Source organism: Abramis brama (assembly GCF_963993115.1).
Source record: "Abramis brama genome assembly, chromosome: 8".
Taxonomy (NCBI): Eukaryota; Metazoa; Chordata; class Actinopteri; order Cypriniformes; family Leuciscidae; genus Abramis; species Abramis brama.
Genome location: NC_139970.1, coordinates 42,474,904 through 42,495,312, shown reverse-complemented (window position 1 = coordinate 42,495,312; position 20,409 = coordinate 42,474,904). Strand labels below are relative to the sequence as shown.

The 20,409-nt window shown below is 36.4% G+C and overlaps 1 protein-coding gene across 2 annotated transcripts in view; it reads left to right on the top strand.

Annotated features, from left to right (window-relative positions):
- Positions 1-20,409, top strand: part of dpp10 (dipeptidyl peptidase like 10) — an 80,169-nt gene that overhangs the window by 1,022 nt on the left and 58,738 nt on the right. The window contains exon 1 of one of the 2 annotated variants that reach the window (XM_084122402.1): positions 18,273-18,569. The exons of the other annotated variant lie outside the window; for it this stretch is intronic. Coding sequence (XP_083978528.1) covers positions 18,519-18,569 — 51 coding nt within the window. The 5' untranslated portion in view covers positions 18,273-18,518. Of the gene's footprint in view, positions 1-18,272; positions 18,570-20,409 lie in introns of those variants that run through there. 2 annotated transcript variants of the gene reach the window in all.

Here is a 20,409-nt window from a genome sequence, read left to right as displayed (position 1 = left end):
GTGTTGTGATTGGTCAAGCGATTTGAGCGTGTCAAATTAAACTAATTTAGTTGAACTTAACAATAAACGTAAATAATTAAAACTCTTAGGCCTACATCATACCCTGCTATGTATGTCATCTTTTTTTTTTATTGTATAACATTATCTGAGAGATGTTTGTCAGCGCTGACGGTGTTGCCAGTCATGAGATTAATAATCGGACTGATTTAATTACATTTTTAATGTTATTTTTGTTTATATTACCACCCATTATCGTCAATCCAGTCATTGCACTCAAACACGGAGGATATGATTTATTTACGATGTTCAAACGATTTTTAAATAATCGTCTATGGGCTGAAAATATTCCTTTATTTAAACAACTTCAATTCAATCTAATTATTGATTATTGCATCGTAAAGTGCATGCATGAAAACATTTTTTTTTTTTACATAACATACATAAATTACATGCATAATTAAATAACATTTAATATGTTCCCCCCAAACCTTTAATCTAATCCCCCAAAATAGTCGTGATTTAATATTTTAAGATTTGTCTAGTTCTAATGCTCTTTAATGTCGTAATATTATGACACCTTTTTTCTTTGTTTCACAATACTCAATTGATGATTGTAAACTGAGGTTGGTGTCCTTAGAAGAAGCATGTGCTGAATTGTACACACATAAGTCACAGCCATTGATACAGGCATGTAATGTTGCTGGCCTTTTACGTCTAGGAGATTTTAAGTCTGTGTGCAGGTAATTGTTGTTAGGAAGTCATAAACCGATCCTGTGTGTGTGTGTGTGTGTGTGTGTGTGTGTGTGTGTGTGTGCCGGTTCCTCTTTCAGCAGTGCTGGAAATGAGAGGTCGACCAGTAACACAGCCCTCATCACTCTGTCCATCATCTCAAACGCACATTATATACATTCACACAATGCAATTAGTATGGCACTAGTGTGTGTTCGTGTGCTCATATTACTTCAGAGAGGCTATCAGATATGCTTATAACAGGAGACTCCGGTTACACACTCACACAGAGTCATAGAAAGCATTGCAGCACTTCCCAGTATTACACTGAAGCGTGTATCTGTCATGACACACACACATACACGTGTAATTAGCTGAGAGAGCGACAGCATCTGCTAACTGAATGTCAGAGTCGAGAACATCGGACAAATAAGATAAAGAGAAGGAAAGTGGCATTAGAGGTACTGAAAGGACAAAAGAAACATGGTTGTTTTGTGGTGAATAGAAGATAGATGATGTTCAGGACACTAATATCAGCCGCTTCTGCTCTGAGTTCAGATGCATGTGTGTGTGACATTCCCAAAAATATCAAAATACCATTTTTTTGGTGACTTGTATACATTATTACATTGAAGTCATTCAATTCTGTTCCGAATACTCCCAATGAAAATTCGGATAATGGTTCAAGAGTATTTTTGTTGTAAATATAGGCTAGTTTTTTTTAGTGACCAAAAGTGATGTCTGGTGGGGATATTGTTTTTAATGACCCTACAATTTCGATTCATTTAACCATCAAAATATGTGGAAAATACACTTGGTAAACTTGGTTAACATATTTATTTGACAAAAAAGACAAACTACAGCTACAGGTTTTATATTAGTATGCAAAAACAAATGCATAGAAAAAGAAGCAGCTCACAGGAAAAATAAACTTAATATTTAATTAATATTTCGTTGGTTCTCTCTTGTTCATACTTTCTTTGTATGACAGCCTTGATTAAAAAATGATGTCGGCCCAATTTGTCATGTTTCATTGTGTTATCATCACTAATAAAACAAATGACTCCAAGCACAACTACACAATATGCTTAAAAAAAGTATTTTCTACTCTTGAATGAATTGAGTGTTCACTCATTCTGAAGGTGAATTTATACACCATTGAAATAACACCATTACTGCACAAACTTTGAGTCACTTTATTTAGCAGCTGATTTGTGTCCAAGTGCATTCATTTCAAGATGATTTCAATTTTATAGAACTGTACCAAGTATGTATTCACGTTTGACCTTGTCTATCACAGCCTGGCTTCGTTCCAAAGTACCTATGAATGATTCATAACCGTTACCTTTCTGGCCTTTACAGCCGCTGTGTCGAGTGTTGAGGTGATTGTCAATTTTGCTTTGCAAACACTGGAATGATGGTTTCCCGTTATTGGTTTGATGACATGTAAAAGGGGAATTAAGGATGATTCAATTGCTTGTAGATGATGTTGGTGGGCGGCAGCTCGCTAATGCGCCGCATAACTCCACACGCACCCACGCAACACATGCAGGAACATGCAAACACACAGCGCTTGTGTGTTCCAATGTAAATGTAAGATGTTGGCATGGTGTCCATGCGAAAGATGTTTACCCTAGGCTATCAACAGTAAATGAGAACCACAGCCTAGTATTTTGTATGTTTATTGTTTAACACACTGTTTATTAAAACCAAATTACTTTAAAGTCTCCATCAGGTTTGTGTAATTTTAAAGAGGACATATTATGGCCTTTTTTAAAGTCTTGGTGTTTTTTGGGCTCTACTAGAACAGATTTTTGTGCTTGATGTTGATTATTTCCCTCATATTCTCGATTGTTGCAGCTCCTCTCTTCCCAGTCTGTCAGTAACACTCTGGTGTGTGTTTCCCGTACAACGCCGTAAGTCACTGGTTCACTACCATGGTACGATAGCCTGGAAATCCAGACCTAAATCTGAAAGATTAATGGTCTGGCATCGACTAATGAAACTCGGCCAGCTCGAGGGGCGGCACCAAGCATGCATTTGAAAATCTCACTGCACGCAATTGGATAACACTACGACCAATCACAACAAGCCCCATACGCTTAGCTACCAGCAGAGCTCACTGGTTGATTAGACTCTTACCATATCCGGTCGGCAAACAGCAAAAACGCGCGTCTTGCAAAGGAAGGATTCGAGCGCCGTCTAATATATTTATAACAACCTCCGGCATGAAGGCACGGCTCACCTCTGGCCATGAAGAAAATAGAGCACCGGTGTTAGGGCTGCACAATATATCGAAATTATCGAAATATCGCAAATGTATATATCGCGATATGCATATCGCAACGGCTTGCAATAACTGGGGTCATGAACTAAAGACGAAGAGAAAATCACTCACTGCTCTTGGCTGAATAACTTTTGTAGCTTTAATAAGAATCAGTAGTTGTCAGAAGTTGTAGGGATGTTTTCTTGTCACAAAAAGAATGTGAAACACACAGGTTATATAATTTAAAATATATTTTAAAGATAATTTAATATCTTAGTTATCGTATCACATATCGCATTTTTCTTCAATATCGTGCAGCCCTAACTTCGCTCACGCCTCCATGTCCCTTTCCCATCCATGATCAGATCCCAGTCTGACTGCAGTAATGATGGATGGCAGAGACAGGTGAAGGCGGGAACGGTGGTCAGCTGATTCATCAGAATAAAGCCGCACAATGAGAACCGCTGTGTTGAGATGGCAGGAGGATGTGGGGGTCACCGCCTGTGAATATGTGATTGTTAGAACAATAAGTTTGAATAAAGCTTTGTTTCATGTGTTGTTGACTTGTGTATATACACTCACCTAAAGGATTATTAGGAACACCTCTTCAATTTCTCATTAATGCAATTATCTAATCAACCAATCACATGGCAGTTGCTTCAATACATTTCGGGGTGTGGTCCTGGTCAAGACAATCTCCTGAACTCCAAACTGAATGTCAGAATGGGAAAGAAAGGTGATTTAAGCAATTTTGAGTGTGGCATGGTTGTTGGTGCCAGACGGGCCGGTCTGAGTATTTCACAATCTGCTCAGTTACTGGGATTTTCACGCACAACCATTTCTAGGGTTTACAAAGAATGGTGTGAAAAGGGAAAAACATCCAGTATGCGGCAGTCCTGTGGGCGAAAATGCCTTGTTGATGCTAGAGGTCAGAGGAGAATGGGCCGACTGATTCAAGCTGATAGAAGAGCAACTTTGACTGAAATAACCACTCGTTACAACCGAGGTATGCAGCAAAGCATTTGTGAAGCCACAACACGCACAACCTTGAGGCGGATGGGCTACAACAGCAGAAGACCCCACCGGGTACCACTCATCTCCACTACAAATAGGAAAAAGAGGCTACAATTTGCACGAGCTCACCAAAATTGGACAGTTGAAGACTGGAAAAATGTTGCCTGGTCTGATGAGTCTCGATTTCTGTTGAGACATTCAGATGGTAGAGTCAGAATTTGGCGTAAACAGAATGAGAACATGGATCCATCATGCCTTGTTACCACTGTGCAGGCTGGTGGAGGTGGTGTAATGGTGTGGGGGATGTTTTCTTGGCACACTTTAGGCCCCTTAGTGCCAATTGGGCATCGTTTAAATGCCACGGCCTACCTGAGCATTGTTTCTGACCATGTCCATCCCTTTATGACCACCATGTACCCATCCTCTGATGGATACTTCCAGCAGGATAATGCACCATGTCACAAAGCTCGAATCATTTCAAATTGGTTTCTTGAACATGACAATGAGTTCACTGTACTAAAATGGCCCCCACAGTCACCAGATCTCAACCCAATAGAGCATCTTTGGGATGTGGTGGAACGGGAGCTTCGTGCCCTGGATGTGCATCCCACAAATCTCCATCAACTGCAAGATGCTATCCTATCAATATGGGCCAACATTTCTAAAGAATGCTTTCAGCACCTTGTTGAATCAATGCCACGTAGAATTAAGGCAGTTCTGAAGGCGAAAGGGGGTCAAACACAGTATTAGTATGGTGTTCCTAATAATCCTTTAGGTGAGTGTATATTTATTTATTGTGACGGTGAATCTTTTACTCATTTATTCATGCTTCTTGTCAGTAAATACAATATAATGAATTTCATTAATTAATGCATTAGGTTAATTCATTGCTTGACTGAAAATTGAGATGTGTTCACTGCATTTATCTAGTGTGTATTCATGCATTGCTATGACAAAACAAATTACATTTAGCTTGTTTTACTAAAAAAATATAATTTACAGTAAAAAAAAAAAAAGTCATATAATTAAGTATTGGTCAGCATTTATCATTATTATAGTGCATAAGTGTTGGGGTGGGCTAGCAATGCAATTAATTTTTTGGGTAATTTTAATTTTTAAGGAGTGATGCTTGAATTTTCCCAGAATAAAACAAGTTTTCTCCAAAGGCGAGATCTTCGCACAGCTGCCCGTCTCCTTTCTGCAGACATTACAAACGCTGAGGAAAACTGTTCTAGGTAGGGCTGTCGAGTTACTGATGTCAGTGCACCTGTTGCTCATATCATTTTATTATTGCAGAACTTATAGTTACATAAAGATCAGGAGATACCATGGTTGTGTCTTTCAACGGTGAACAAGCATAATGACAAAAAAACAGAAAACATATATATCATGGGTTTGTGTAGCCTACCGTTACATCATAATATAAGATTATATACACGGGGGAAAAGCACAATGACAAGGTTAAATATCTTTGAATAATTCATCATAATACATAAAGAAAACACATTTTTTTGTTTGCTATTTATAAGCCTGAGGGATAAAACAAGGGTTAAATTCAACAAGAAAAAGAGGAAAACAATGGAGATTTAAGCGACTTTTGCTTTTGTGGGTGAACATTTTTGCATATAAAATTAAGAAATTAACAACATATTCAAGAGATGACGATTTGGTGGTTTCATAATAAAAATAATATCTTTAAGGATAAAACTGGGTATAACTATAACTATTGGTTATACTACAATCACAGCTGTTTATTCATCAAGACCACAATAAGCAAGTTTCATCAATAGATATTTGCAGATAGATGAGGTAAACCTGTCGCTCATATCTTTTAAGCTGTCGCGCGTGTGATAACGTCGTACGTCACATGATAACGTCAACATGGCGGATGATGTACGGATTGCATTCATACCTGATTCATACTTAATACGAGATCAGGCTATATAGCTCTTAACTCTTTTAGACCTCGTTAAGTAAGTCTTTATTGAAATTAAGTAGCCTACCTAGTGAGTATGTGGTTTCGGACGCGGCCACTACTAACTAAGTCAACCAGGCCCCGCCCCTTTATTCTGCGTATGAATTATTTAAATGAGAAATATTGTGAAGAAAGCTCAAAACTTCAATGGGGGTGTTTCATGGAGTTCAGAAAGACACTGATATAGAGAATAACTCTTTCAGAGCTTTTTCATGCTCAAACAGCAACATCACACACTAAATGAACATGAAGAAAGCATAATAGGAGCCCTTTAACACTGTTCGACCCATAGCCTATTTTTGTACTGTTTATTATCTCCTCAACTTCATCTTTCGCCTGTTTCTTAGCAGCAGAGTTAAGTGGCTTTCTTCCCACACATTTTCCCACAGTTGTAATGGAACTAATGGCTCTTCATATTTGAAGTTACACACAGATTCTCTGTAATTGGTCGCCATAAAGTGGCACATCGCAGCACTTGTCCCTGATTTAAGGTCTCTCTCGATTTGCACTATAGTGATGCTGTGCGTTTGGGTTTTATAGATGTTAAAGCCTTGTGCTGATTCAGAATGAGAGAATCTCTTTTATTCATCAGTTTATCGTCTGAGGTACCAGAAGTAGTAATTCGGTATTTGACTGCACTGACTATCAGACGAGAATTGAGCTGAATAATTGCACTATTGTCTTTTTAGACTATTTGAATTTGTCTCATATTTAAAGTTGCTGCTTTGAAACACTCGTTGTATAAAGCGCTATAGAAATAAAGCTGATTTGACTGACTTTAATCTACCAAAACTCTTTTAATTTATTGCTGCATTTTGATGGTGTTGATTGTAATGCATTATTAATTACTGTAATTTAATTACTTTTCCCTTGAAAAAGTAAAGGATTACTCTACTCTTAATTGTTTTTAATTACAGTTGCTTTTGATGTAATTTAATTAAACACTGAACAATTCTTTATAACACAATAGTGGATTTAACATCAAAATCTAACATCTAATGTAAATGTATATGTTTTTAATGTTACCTTCTCCCTTTAAATACTTTGCTCAGTTCAAGAATAATTTATGCAATTTATGTTATTTATTTGAAAGGATTAAAAAAGCAGTTTCATGTCTATCCTTATAATGTTCAACTGGTCGAGGTTGATATTGGATTTAGTAGTAGTTAGTTATAAGTAATGCAATACTTTTTAGAGAGAGAGAGTAATTAGTGTAGTAATAGTATACTGTCCGCAGGGGATATATGTTTTTAATGACCCTTCAAGTTCGACTGAGGAAAATATTTAAAAAATATTTAAAATATGAGGGAAGAACAAAACATTAAACTTGGTTAAGCTTTTTATCTGACAAAATTATTTGGCAAAAAAATTCAATATACAGCCACAGGTTTTATTTCACTATGCAAAAAAACAAAAACAAAATCATAGAAAACAAAAAGCTCAGAGGAAAAAGCGAACAGTGACTACAACATTATAAATTATTTATATTCTATTGGTTCTCTCGTTTTTGCATGCGTTCATAATTTCTTTGTATGACAGCCTAGATAAAATGTCACGATTTGTCATGTTTCATTGTGTTATCATCACAAATAAAACAATCGACTCCAAACACAACTAATATGCTTACAAAATCTTTTCTGAATGAAGTGTGAAGATGTCAGTTTTCCTATAGGCCGGACACCACTTTTGCCCACAGCTGCACACAATACTTCTATCAAATTGATGCGATTAAGCTCATAATCGTATAACCATAATGGTAGTAAAATATGTGGCATTTGCTGATTTCACTTTTCACATCACTCATGGCCACTAATGTAGATGCACTGACTGCCTGAACTGCTCATTCCTGACCACTAGAGGGCAGTGCAACATGGCAGCCTGCATGAACTTCACTCAATCTATACCTAAAAATAAAGAAAACACTGAAGTCAGTCGTTTATTTTCAGATGTGGAGAAGTTATGGATCATTCCTGCTCTTCAGAATGTATAATATACTGCATAAAATATTAAACCGTGAAGTTTTAAAGATGTGAAACGTATTAGTTTTATCACAGTAGTGATCTCTTTATTCTGATTGTCCTTAAAAAAAAAGACCACACCTTATATTAAAAATAAAGGTTTTTATTGTCATTGATGGTTCCATGGAACCACAAAGGGGTCCTTTATAGTGGAAAAAGGTTCTTTAGATCATTAAAATGTTCTTCAAATTAAGAAAAAAATGGTTCTTTTATGAACTGATCACTTAAAGTTTCTTTGTGGAACCAAAAATGGTTCTTCTATGGCATCGCTGTGAAAAACCCATTTAGGAACCTTTATTTTTAAGAGTACACTGCAAAGAAATTATTTTCTTACTTAGTATTTTTGTCTTGTTTTCCAGAACAAATATCTGAACATTCTTAAATCAAGATACACTGACGACGAATCTCTTGAATGATTCAATGACAAATACATTTGTTTACAGTCACTTGTCGCCACCTACTGGTGTAACGATGTAACGATTACAATCATTAATTTGATGCATCAAGTTACTTTCAAAAGATGATTTACTCTATTTTGATCATTACTGTAGACATCAGTGTTTATATCATATGACAGATTTTACCACCATTATTGCTATGATTATGAGCTTAATTGCATCAATTTGATAGAAGTATTGTGTGCACTGTGCAGTAGTGGCCAAAAGTTATGTCGGAAAAAACTAACATCTTCACACTGTATTCAAATATTATTTAAAAAATCTGTTAAAGATTTTGTGGTCATATTGCATAGTTGTGCTTTGAGTCGATTGTTTTATTTGTGATAATAACGCAATAAAACATGCTAAATTGTGGCAACGTAATTTTTGTCCAGGCTGCCAAAATATTAATAACTGATTATGTTTTAGTCAATGTATGCTTTTTCCTCTTGTTTTTCTGTGTATTTTAAAAAAAAATATTATTATTATTGCATAGTTAAATAAAACCTGTAGCTGTAGTTTGCCTTTTTTGCCAAATAATTTTGTCAGATAAATACCTTAAAGGGGTGGTTGATTATGATTTGACTTTTCTAACTTTAGTTAGTGTGTAATGTTGCTGTTTGAGCATAAACAACATCTGCAAAGTTACAACGCTCAAAGTTCAAAGCAAAGGGAGATATTTGCTTTTAAAGAAATCGCTTTTTAAGGACTACAACAAACGGCTGGTAGAGACTACACGACATTCCTCCCGGGTTAGTGACATCACCAACCCTAAAATTTACATAAACCCCGCCCCCGGAACATGATGATTATCAAGACAGAATATGCTAATCAGTGACTAGAAGATAACTACACATAAGCTTCATAAATTCATCAACTAAACATTCAGAAATGTCCTGTTGCTTCTACATGTTGTCACTTCTTCTAGAGTCTCTCCATCATTGTCTGACTCCGGTTTGAACATAAAAGCCTAAAAGTTTTTGAAATGTTCAGTGCATGTGTGTGTGAGTTAAAAGGACATAAGCTGTTGAAGCTCCGCCCCCTGTGCCGGGAGCAGCAGCTCATTTGCATTTAAAGGAACAGACACAAAAACTGAGTTTTTGCTCACCCTCAAAAATTGACAATTTTAACATGCTATATAAAAATATCTGGGGGGTATTTTGAGCTAAAACTTCACACACACACTCTGGGGACATCAGAGACTTATTTCACATCTTGTGAAAAGGGCATTATACCACCCCTTTAATTAAGTTTAGTGTTTTGTTCTTCCTTCATATTTAAAATATTAAAAAAGATAAAATATTTTCCTCATATTTTGATGGTTTATTCGAGCAAATATCCCTCCTGGACATCACTTTTGGCCCCTACTGTATCTGGTTTATAGAAAACAAACTAATTTCAAACAAAGAGAATTTGGTGTGTAATTCAAACACGCTGTGTTTCTCTCTGCTTTGAGCGCGGCGAGAACGAGGCCGAGTGATCATTCATCAATGGCATATCATTCAAAACCAAAGTGCTGTTTCATCCCACTTTTGTTCTTTCTCACATGAATCAGAACAGCTGTAGTCGCACCCTAATTAAATGTAGTTGCAGCCTAATTAAATTTAGTCACAACCACAAGAAAAATGCTCTGATATTGTTGATCAGATTATGTGTCAATTTTAAAGCTGTAATCCTCAATTAACAGAGTGTCAGTAAAGGTCGCCGGGGTCAAAGGGCAGAAGACTTGGAGGACTTTATTAATAGTGCTGAATCCAGCACGTACTTGTGTAATTATCACTCTGACCTGGAATAATTAGCATACACTCCCGTGAGAGAGAGAGTGCTGTCTCAGCTTAATGAGTGTAAAGCCACCGTCACACACACACACACACCAGATGAAACCAGGACACACAGCTGAGCTCCATCCAGCTTCTTTTTTTGACAGATCCAGTGAGCTTTAGTTCAGCTCTGGTTCTGGTTAGTCGAGTAGTTGGTCAGGCGAGTCATCAACTAGCCCAATCGGTTTTAAAAACATGTAATTTCCTCACTGTCAGCAGATTCATCATTCAATTATCTTGACTTGAAAGATGAGGAGCTGGAAAACACAGACAGGCATACATAAAGGGAGACAGACAGTAGGTGTGATACTTTAATACAACCTAGATTTAGTCTCACTTTGTATTAGGTTTTGCAAAATTCCGGGAATTTTCAAAGTTGGAAACTTTCCATGGGAATTAATAGGAATATATGGGAAATAGGGCAATTGGCAAAGCACAAAGAAGGCACGATATGCCATGCCAGCATGGCTGGAAGCATCAGACCAACTGCAACAATGAGTAATTAAATACATTTTGATATGATTTTAGTCAAAATGGCTGAACAATTATAAATACAATAACTAGTAATAAGATATAATGGTTTCTCAATTTTTACCAATAGGTGGCGCTGTGAACAAATTGATGTGGTGTGGACAGAGTGAGGTGACAATGTCACATGCAAAGTTTGGTGTCAATATGACAAAGCATTGCAGAGATAAAGTCTCAGAGTCATTTTGGCATCATACCAACAAATACGTTGATGTGGTTTATGAAAACGGTTTCGTCTGTCGACACGAAATTCCATAAAAAAGAATTTCCAGCATGGTTTCATTACAATAAGCTAATTTAATCAAAAGCTATTTGAATTTTTGGAAATGTGCTTATACCTTTTGACCACAAGGTGACGCTGCCCCGGACGTGGGGCTGAACAATTGTTTCGTTACAATACGCCAATGCGTTTGTAAAATATAGCATTTTACGACGAAATTCAAAATGGCAGATATAGGAAAATTTGGTGTCTAAAGAGACCAGTTTTGTGATTTTTGGCAAAATCGTTAAGAATTTAGAAGCAAACATTTAAATATCACATCTCCTGACCACTAGGTGGCACTGTACTGAAACTGTGCAGGTACCCCCAGGTCATGGCTGTCATAACACACACCAAGTTTGGTCAGAATACACTAAAGCGTTGAGGAGATATAGCCTAACATCCATTTTGATTTCGTTCCGCGTTATTCGAAAATGGTTTGACAAATCAACTATAGCATAACTATTTGTCGGCATGATCTGAAGATGAACTGGTTCAGTTTTTGTGAAAATTGGAGCAACGGCCTAAAAGGAGTTCGAAAGAAAGAAAAAAAGTAGTTTCTTTGGAAAATTGTAAATTGTAAATTTTCGGTAACACTTTATTTTAAAGTGTCCTTGTTACATGTACCGTAGTAATAACAGTAAATTATGCATAATTACATGCAACTAACCCTCAACCAAACCCTAATCCTACCCTAACCCTATAGTAAGTACATGTAGTTGCTTAATATTACTCAGTAAGACTAGACAATGACACCTTAAAATAAAGTGTAACCAAATTTTCAGGCCGAAAATAACATCATATGGTCTTTGGTCAATCAATCAGAGGAAAAAAGAATTTTGTTTATTGCCCTTATGGTTAAAAAAAATTAACATTTATGTGAGTGCTACTTTGGACAGTTGGTGGCGCTAGAGGGATTGAGTTAGAGACTCCAAAATTGCTATGTTGACAGTTCAGACTGTCCTCTATCTGTGTGCCAAATTTCATCACTTTCTCACAAGCGGTTCTATGGGCTGCCATAGACTTATAATAGGAACGCCAACGGATGCAATAGGTGCCTATTCCGTTCTTGGCCCATAATAAACGGGAATATATAGGAACAAACTGGAAATTTGTAAAATTGCAGGTTAGCCTATAAGAGGAACTAAATGTAGTTGGAAAAAAATACCTTGCAGAGTAATCTTTGTTAAAGCAACCAGATTTAATGCAAATTCATTTGAATGTCTACACTGCACATTGCTCAATCACATGCACACAGCAAACAGAAACAAATCTTAAGAAGCTTGAGAGAAAATGCGTGCATTTCACATTTTTAATGGGACATTTTTTGGGGGTGGGAATAATAGAGAATATGCTTGTTTTATTCAACATTCATGCTTTTTCGTTGTTCAGTGAAAGAATCGAATGAAGTTCTACTCACAAATAAGTCAGTCAAAAATGCAATTTTTCAAAATTAGTTTTAGTTTGCATGCATGTCTATATTTTTTTATATATGATACAGTTTGTATAAATTACCACTAATTTCCAGTTTATCCCCGTAAATTCTCATCAAGTTTCCAATTTGTAATATTTCTAAAGTTCCCATCTTAACTTCCAATGGAAAGTTTCTGGATAATTTTCCGCCCCTCTGCAACTCTACTTTTAATTGAAATTTGTGATTTGATTTGTGATAAGAATTGATATGATTTGGGCTAAAACTGTTGATTATTGTTGTTGTTTAAAGGAAAAGGTCAGTCTTTTGGACAAAGACTCAACGCGAGGGGGTTTAAGTGGGAACGTAATTGCAACGTGAGTAAAACATGCCGCAACAAACACCAAGATTCAGTCCATAATGCAGTTTGATCACTGTAAATAATGAGTAAAACACTTCAGATTGTGAAGTGTGTTGCAGATATATCCACAAACACATCATAAAGTGATTATAAAACAGTGAGTTTTAGGGTGATGGGAGGAATTTAAGACCGATCAAAGTCAAGTCAAGTCAACCTTTATTTTTATAGCTCATTTAAAAACAACAGAAGTTGACCCAAAGTGCTTTACAGATCAAGCTAGAATAAATAAACACATTTAAATACAACATCAGCTTCTAAAACCCAGTTCACGATCTATTCAAAAGCCAAATAAAACAGATATGTTTTTAAGGAAGACCTAGAAATGGCTAGCGATGAAGATGACCTCACATGGAGAGGAAGACTATTCCATAATTTTGGACCCTTCCCCAAAAGGTCACCCTTAGATTTATAACGGCAACGAGGAACCGTCAATAGCAGTCGGTCAGAAGACCTGAGTGCTCTAGTTGGAGAGTAAGAGTAAAAAACATCACTAATATATGTGACCCTGGACCACAAAACCAGTCACATCAATTTTTTGAAATTTAGATGTATACATCATCTGAAAGCTGAATAAATACGTTTTCCATTGATGTATGGTTTGTTAGGATAGGACAATATCTGGCCGAGATACAACTATTGAAAATCTGTAATTTGAGGGTGCAAAAAATTGAGAAAATCTCCTTTAAAGTTGTTCATTTATGTTCACGATTGTGCTGCATTCACTCACAAAGATAAATATTATATATATTTACGGTAGGAAATTTACAAAATATCTTCATGGAACATGATCTTTACTTCATATCCTAATGATTTTTGGCATAAAAGAAAAATCTATAATTTTGACCCATACAATGTATTGTCGGCGATTGCCACAAATATACCCGTGCGACATGTGAATGGTTTTGTGGTCCAGGATCACTAATGTATTGTGTGCGAGACCAAAGAGTAAACAAAAGTCAACATTTTATAATCCACCCTGAATTTCGCCGGCAGCCAGTGAAGAGATACCAAAACTGGGGAAATATGATCCTGTTTTTCTTGATCCTGTTAACAGCCTGGCTGGAGCTGGACGAGCTGTAGACGGCATAATGCAGTTTAGGGCAGAACACTATACAATGATTTTCAATAGTCTAACCTATAAATAATAAATGAGTGCATCACAATTTCCAAGTCAGTATGGGAAAGGAGAAGTTTTATTTTCGCAATTGATCTCAGATGGTAAAAACTACTCTCTTGGACAAGTGTGTCGTATGGACTGAATGTACAATATGTCCATATTATCCACACACACACACACACACGAGCCGGTGAAATCAGGTCAGAAAGAGATTCTCTCTCTCATTCTTGAACACCTCGCACAAGGTTGTCATCACCTTGACTAAATCTGGAGCTCATGAATACAGAGGCGATAGATCACAGAGCTTTGTATTTTCAGGATGTTTGGAGAATCTGAAAAACCTTTGAAATGACACATAAATACTGCAACGTTAAGTTTATCCGACAGATAACATGAAGTCCAGTACTGGTGAGCTGTGAGTGAGACGCTGTGTAATGTTTCCTATGTCCAGGGTCTGATTCTCTTCCTTAAGCCCTCTCCGCTCTCTCGATTAGTATTATCTGGGGACCTCGTGTGATTTAGAAATTACCCAACATCTAAATTTTGTGTTTACTCGAATTTACTGATTATCTCCTGGATATGATGTCAACAGGCTATTGCTTGGAAATGTCTTGTCGTTATTATAGGTGTAGCTGTGTGATATATCATAAACAGAAGAATGTTCTTTACCACATGTCATCCATCTCCATCTAATCATTCTTTTTGTTTCGATCTTCTGATGATTTTCAGCTTTCTCTTTCTGCAAATTGTATAGTTACAGCGATATGATCCAGCACCCAAAATACTATCAAAACGCAGCCTCCATTCTTCAAAAACCACAAAAACCTTGAAAAAAGTATATACGACCCCGCCAAATCACAGAGATGCCGATTTGCACGGGACTAATATTATCACAGGACCTCGGTGTGTTCGGCGAAATATGGAAGGTCATTTGCGGGGGAATTTTCACTTTACAAATTACAGACATGGCCGATTCGCACAGGATTAAGATCACGGACAACCTCCGCAATTATTACAAATGACTAGAGGTCACCAGGTCATACTAATCCAGTGCGAATAGGGCTTTAGTATTATTTAGTATTTCTCCATGTCCATCTTTCTTTAGTGTGTAATGTTGCTGTTTGAGCATGAAAAAGGAAGTTCTTCTCTATATCAGTGTCAGTGTTTCTGAACTCCTGAAACGCCTCCATTGTAGTCTTGAGTTTCTTTTGGGAATGAACACGTCACAATATTCCTCATTATAATAATTAATACGCAGAATAAAGGGGCGGGGCCTGGTTGAGTTAGTTAGTAGTGTGTTGAAACTGGCGGTTATGGTAATTATAGGGGCGGGACATTTCCCAAACACACTGCGCTCGACCAATCACAACACACTGCTCCAGCTGACCAATCAGAGCACAGTGTGCTTTTCAGAAGGAGGGGCTTCATAGAGACAGGAACTAAACAGAGCGTTACTGACAGACTGGGAAGTGAGAAGCCGCAACAATGGAGAATATGAGGAAAATAATCAACATTCAAGCAGGAAAACCTGTTCTAGAGCTCAAAAACACAATCAAGACTTAGCATAACTGTACTGCACTTGAATAACAACTGCAATTAAACAACTTTCATACTGTATTGAGAGTATAAACGTACAGTACCAGTCAAAAGTTTGGAAACATTACTATTTTTAATGTTTTTGAAAGAAGTCTCTTATGCTCATCAAGCCTGCAGTTAAAAAAAAAAAAACCCCAAAAAAACAGTAATATTATGAAATATTATTACAATTTAAAATAATGGTTCTCTTTTTTAATATACTTTAAAATGTAATTTATTTTTGTGATGCAAAGCTGAATTTTCATCAGCAAGTACTCCAGTCTTTGGTGTCTTATGATCCTTCAGAAATCATTCTAATATGCTGATTTATGATCAATGTTGGAAACAGTTGTGCTGCTTAATATTTTTTTTATAACCTGAGATACTTTTTTCAGGATTATTTGATGAATAAAAAGTTAAAAAGAACTGTATTTATTTAGAATAGAAATCTTTTGTAACAATATACACTACCGTTCAAAAGTTTGGGAACAATAAATATTTTTTTGTAAAGAAATTAGTACTTTAATTCAACAAGGATGCGTTAAATTGATAAAAGGTGATGGTAACGATTTATATTGTTAGAAATGTTTTTATTTTGAATAAATGCTGTTTTTATGAATAAATGCTGTTAACGTTTTACTCATCAATGAATCCTGAAAAAAGTATTCCAAAAAAATATATTAAACAGCACAACTGTTTCCATCATTGATAATAACTGAGTATCAAATCAGCATATTAGAATGATTTCTGAAGGATCATAAGACACCAAAGACTGGAGTACTTGCTGATGAAAATTCAGCTTTGCATCACAAAAATAAATGACATTTTAAAATATATTAAAAAAGAGAACCATTATTTTAAATTGTAATAATATTTCATAATATTACTGTTTTTTGTTTGTTTTTTTTTAACTGCAGGCTTGATGAGCATAAGAGACTTCTTTCAAAAACATTAAAAATAGTAATGTTTCCAAACTTTTGACTGGTACTGTATATCATTACACTATACATTACATTGCTTTTAAAAACTACAACATTCAGATCCACCCACAGACATCAGGTGTATGTTTGTTCAGTTTTATTTATTCATTTCCACAAACAGTTCTGTTCTTTGTGAACCGACATGTCAATCAAATCACCTTTATTTATAGCTAGCTCGATACTCAAAGCAGCTTCACAGTGAAAAACATTGATCATTGATGCACAGAATAATTCAATTCTGCTGTAAAGCAGCTCTAAACAAAGAATAGTGTCATTATTCAGCTCAAGTCAGTGTTGATTTGATTCAGTGTAAAGCATGTCACAGATGCATCTTTCAGTGATTCAAGCCATCGATTTGTGAGTTTTTGGTAATATTTAATCAAGGATGTGATCTCAACTGTTGTTTCCATATGAAAAGTCAGTGCAGGTAATTTTTTATTTTATTTTTTATAACAACTTCCTGCTCCTGTTGTAATCCTGCTTCTTGTCCAGCATGTTAATCCTCAAACGCTGCTGTTGTCGGGCTCCTATAAAAACCCTTTTTCCCAGTAAATCTCTTAAAGGGTTAGTTCACCCGAAGTTAGAAATTCTTTCAGTAATTACTCTCCCTCATGTCGTTCCAAACACGCAATACTTTCCTTCGTCTACGGAACACGAATGAAGATATTTTTGATTAAATCTGAGAGCTTTCTGTCCCTCCATTGACAGCTACGCAACTATACTTGATAGTTATTAGGAGTGAGATCTGGTTAGTTCCTAATGTTAATGTGTTGCCTATAGGATCTGGATTTTTTTATGGAAAGTTATGGACTTTTCCTCCTGTTTTCATCTGATGTCTTTTGATTGGATCCTTTCTACTGTGGAAAAGTGATTCATTGCAATTTTTCAATCTTTTTTTTTTTTTTTATCTATTAAGAGTGAATTTTTTGGTCCAATCCAGCCAAGTAATTCATGCTTTTAATCGCTCTTTCTTCTTTTAGAGGTTTATCAACAATTATTTGGGCACAGTTTAGTAACGTGTTCAAAATGAGTGGACCGTTCATGGAAAAGCCAACCATACTATGGAGAATTCACGAACTTTACATGTCAAACTGTAATGGATGCAGAATTTATCCAGCACACATTTCAAAGCTTCAAAAGAGGGATCAAAGCTGTTCACTTGAATGATTTTAAAATTCTGATTTTATAAGTGCATTGACACTAACTGATTTTTTTAATAGAAAGAAATATAATCCTGATTTAAGAAAAAAGCTGTATATCAATTTAGCTTTATATCAATTAAGCGAAAGACGTCAGAGAAATCAAAAGAAGAGTTACACAAAGTCATACCCATATAGTTTTATTAATATTAAATGCTAGGCTATTCACAAATAAATTAAATGAAGAGCAAATGTTTTTCCTCTTTTACGTAATTCTGTGTTGGATGTCATTCAGAAGTCACTCGAGGTCGCGCTTCTGGTAGAAAACAAGTTGACATTGATGATGCTCCTCAGGGATTGACTGCAGGTGTCAGTCAAGATGCTGGAATTGATGCTCGCTGCAGAATGCACTAATGCAATTACTAGAATTGCATTGATGCATGTGATATCCTTGAGCTCTCGTGCTGTTCAAGGTGCTGTCTGTCTCTCTGTCTGTCTGTGGTTTCACGTCATCAAGCACCCCCCCCACCCCACCCCCCCAGGCTCAGCCTCAGCATCAGTGCGCGCGCTGCTCCCGCCTTCTGGATTTGCATCAGTTATTTTCCCGTCAGTTTAAGTTCGCTCGAGCTCAGAATCAGATACACATCGTTCGCAACGATCGATCACGCGTTCCGGTTGCGGTGTAATGCCAAACGCGCCGCGCGCGCTCCTCCTCCACGGACGAAAAGCACACGGAGGAGCGACTCGAGATCACGATTCTGCAGTGCTGGAATCGCCAGTTTGGGTATTTTTGGCATTTCTCAGCGGCATCTGAAAAGGGAATCAAATCATGACGGCCACCAAAGAGCAGCAAAGCCAGAGACCGAATCCGCAGGACGAGGTAACGAACGGCATATGCGTTACACACACACACACACTGATTTGTAACGGCTTTTCTACCCGAATCGAGAGTATCAGGTAATGGACGCACGAATCCAACGCCCGTTCAGTACATTAATGACATCAGACCATTCTGTTCTAATGTAAGGGATACATATATATAACAATTCTGCTGTCGTGTTTTTAATTTCAACGCCTCATCCGCATTTCTTCCAGCTGTCAATCGCGAGTATCAGTTTTTGCGCGACTATTGTAATTAAGAATCGGCGCACGCGCGCGCCCGTGTCTAAACAGTGCATAAAGTCATAAAATGAAATCACAACATGAGACCGAATGAAGAATCAAAGGTGCTTCATGTCTGGCCGGTTCGGGCCCGCGTGTCACCTGTCCGTGCCGCGAACCCTTCGACACGGTGCGACAGTCCGTCTGTGAATAATTGATCGCGGCTTTCTCTGACATAAGAGCGAATAGCTGATGAATTTTTCATCAAAGCTGCTTTGAGACACTGTCACGTTCACGCAACGGAGCTGGACTGCATGTTTGGGGTAGTTGTCGCATCAAGTGTTGAAGGTTTGAATATGAGTGGATGTTGTTCTGCATCTATAATATTATCCTATAGTATCCAATAGACTTTTGTCCACTGTAGTGACATTGTATTTGAGTGAATTTCTCTGACACCGTTACCCCTTACGAAAATTAACCAGGCTTCACTATAAATACTAAATAAAAACTTGGTTATTATAGTTAAAACATGGTAACCACAAATTAACCATGGTTTAGCTATACTAACCATATGGTATTTGTAGTAAAACTGTTGTTAAACAAGTCGTAATCAATCCACCATAAAACTGTTTACTACACGTTTATAATAAAACCATGGTTATTTTTCGTAAGGGATGTGTCACAGTTTTAAGTCTGGATGTCCTTTAAAGAGCACATTCAGGGCTTTATACCAAATGTTTGGAGGTTTCACCATGAGAACAACTTCTCCTTAGTCTTTACAATGACTGACATTAATTTAGAGATCAGATATATATTAACAATATTATGGAATTATGATATTTTGTAATTATTTAAATCGGACTAATTTTCAAATCAACATCTGAGGAAAATGGGTTACGAAACCGGGCATTGATTTCATACATCATGTCCACTGTAGAGACGCCAGGATTAAATCATGTTTATCAGGCATTCTGGGAGACACCGCATGTGAATAGGGAGATCAATTATATATCAATATTCCTATGAAATATTATGAAAGTGTTGCCAATTGTTACTCCTATTACGCTTCTTTTTTCATTACATGTTGCCCCAAGATCACATTAGTATGCAAATAAAATACAGTTTATTGATGTATTGAATGGGAAAACTCATTTATGGCCATTTTCCCCACATATTGCATAAAGTAAAATGGTATATCAATTAATTCCGTTATTTTTTCCATAACAGTTGAGAATCATTCGTTTAAAAAAAAAAAAAATCCTTAAATCTTAAAATGAATTGGTGAATGACACAAAATCACATTGTTTTTGCCTATACATGTCCTTTTATTTTTAAGTCCTGGTAACATGAATAAAAAATATTTTTTTTTCTTTTCTTTTTTTCTTATACTCTAAACAATGTAATGACATAAAAAAAATATTAAATTCCAAAACTTAGTATATAAACGTTAAAAGTATGTGACAGTGATTAAGCATAAAGGCACTGCATTCGTTCATCATCAGATCAGAGTTTGCTCTTCTGTCATATTTTTTTATCATATTTTTTTCCACTCATTTCAACGTTTGCATGGTTTATTCTACGTTCTGAAATGCTTGTTGGCTGCTGATATCCACAGATGA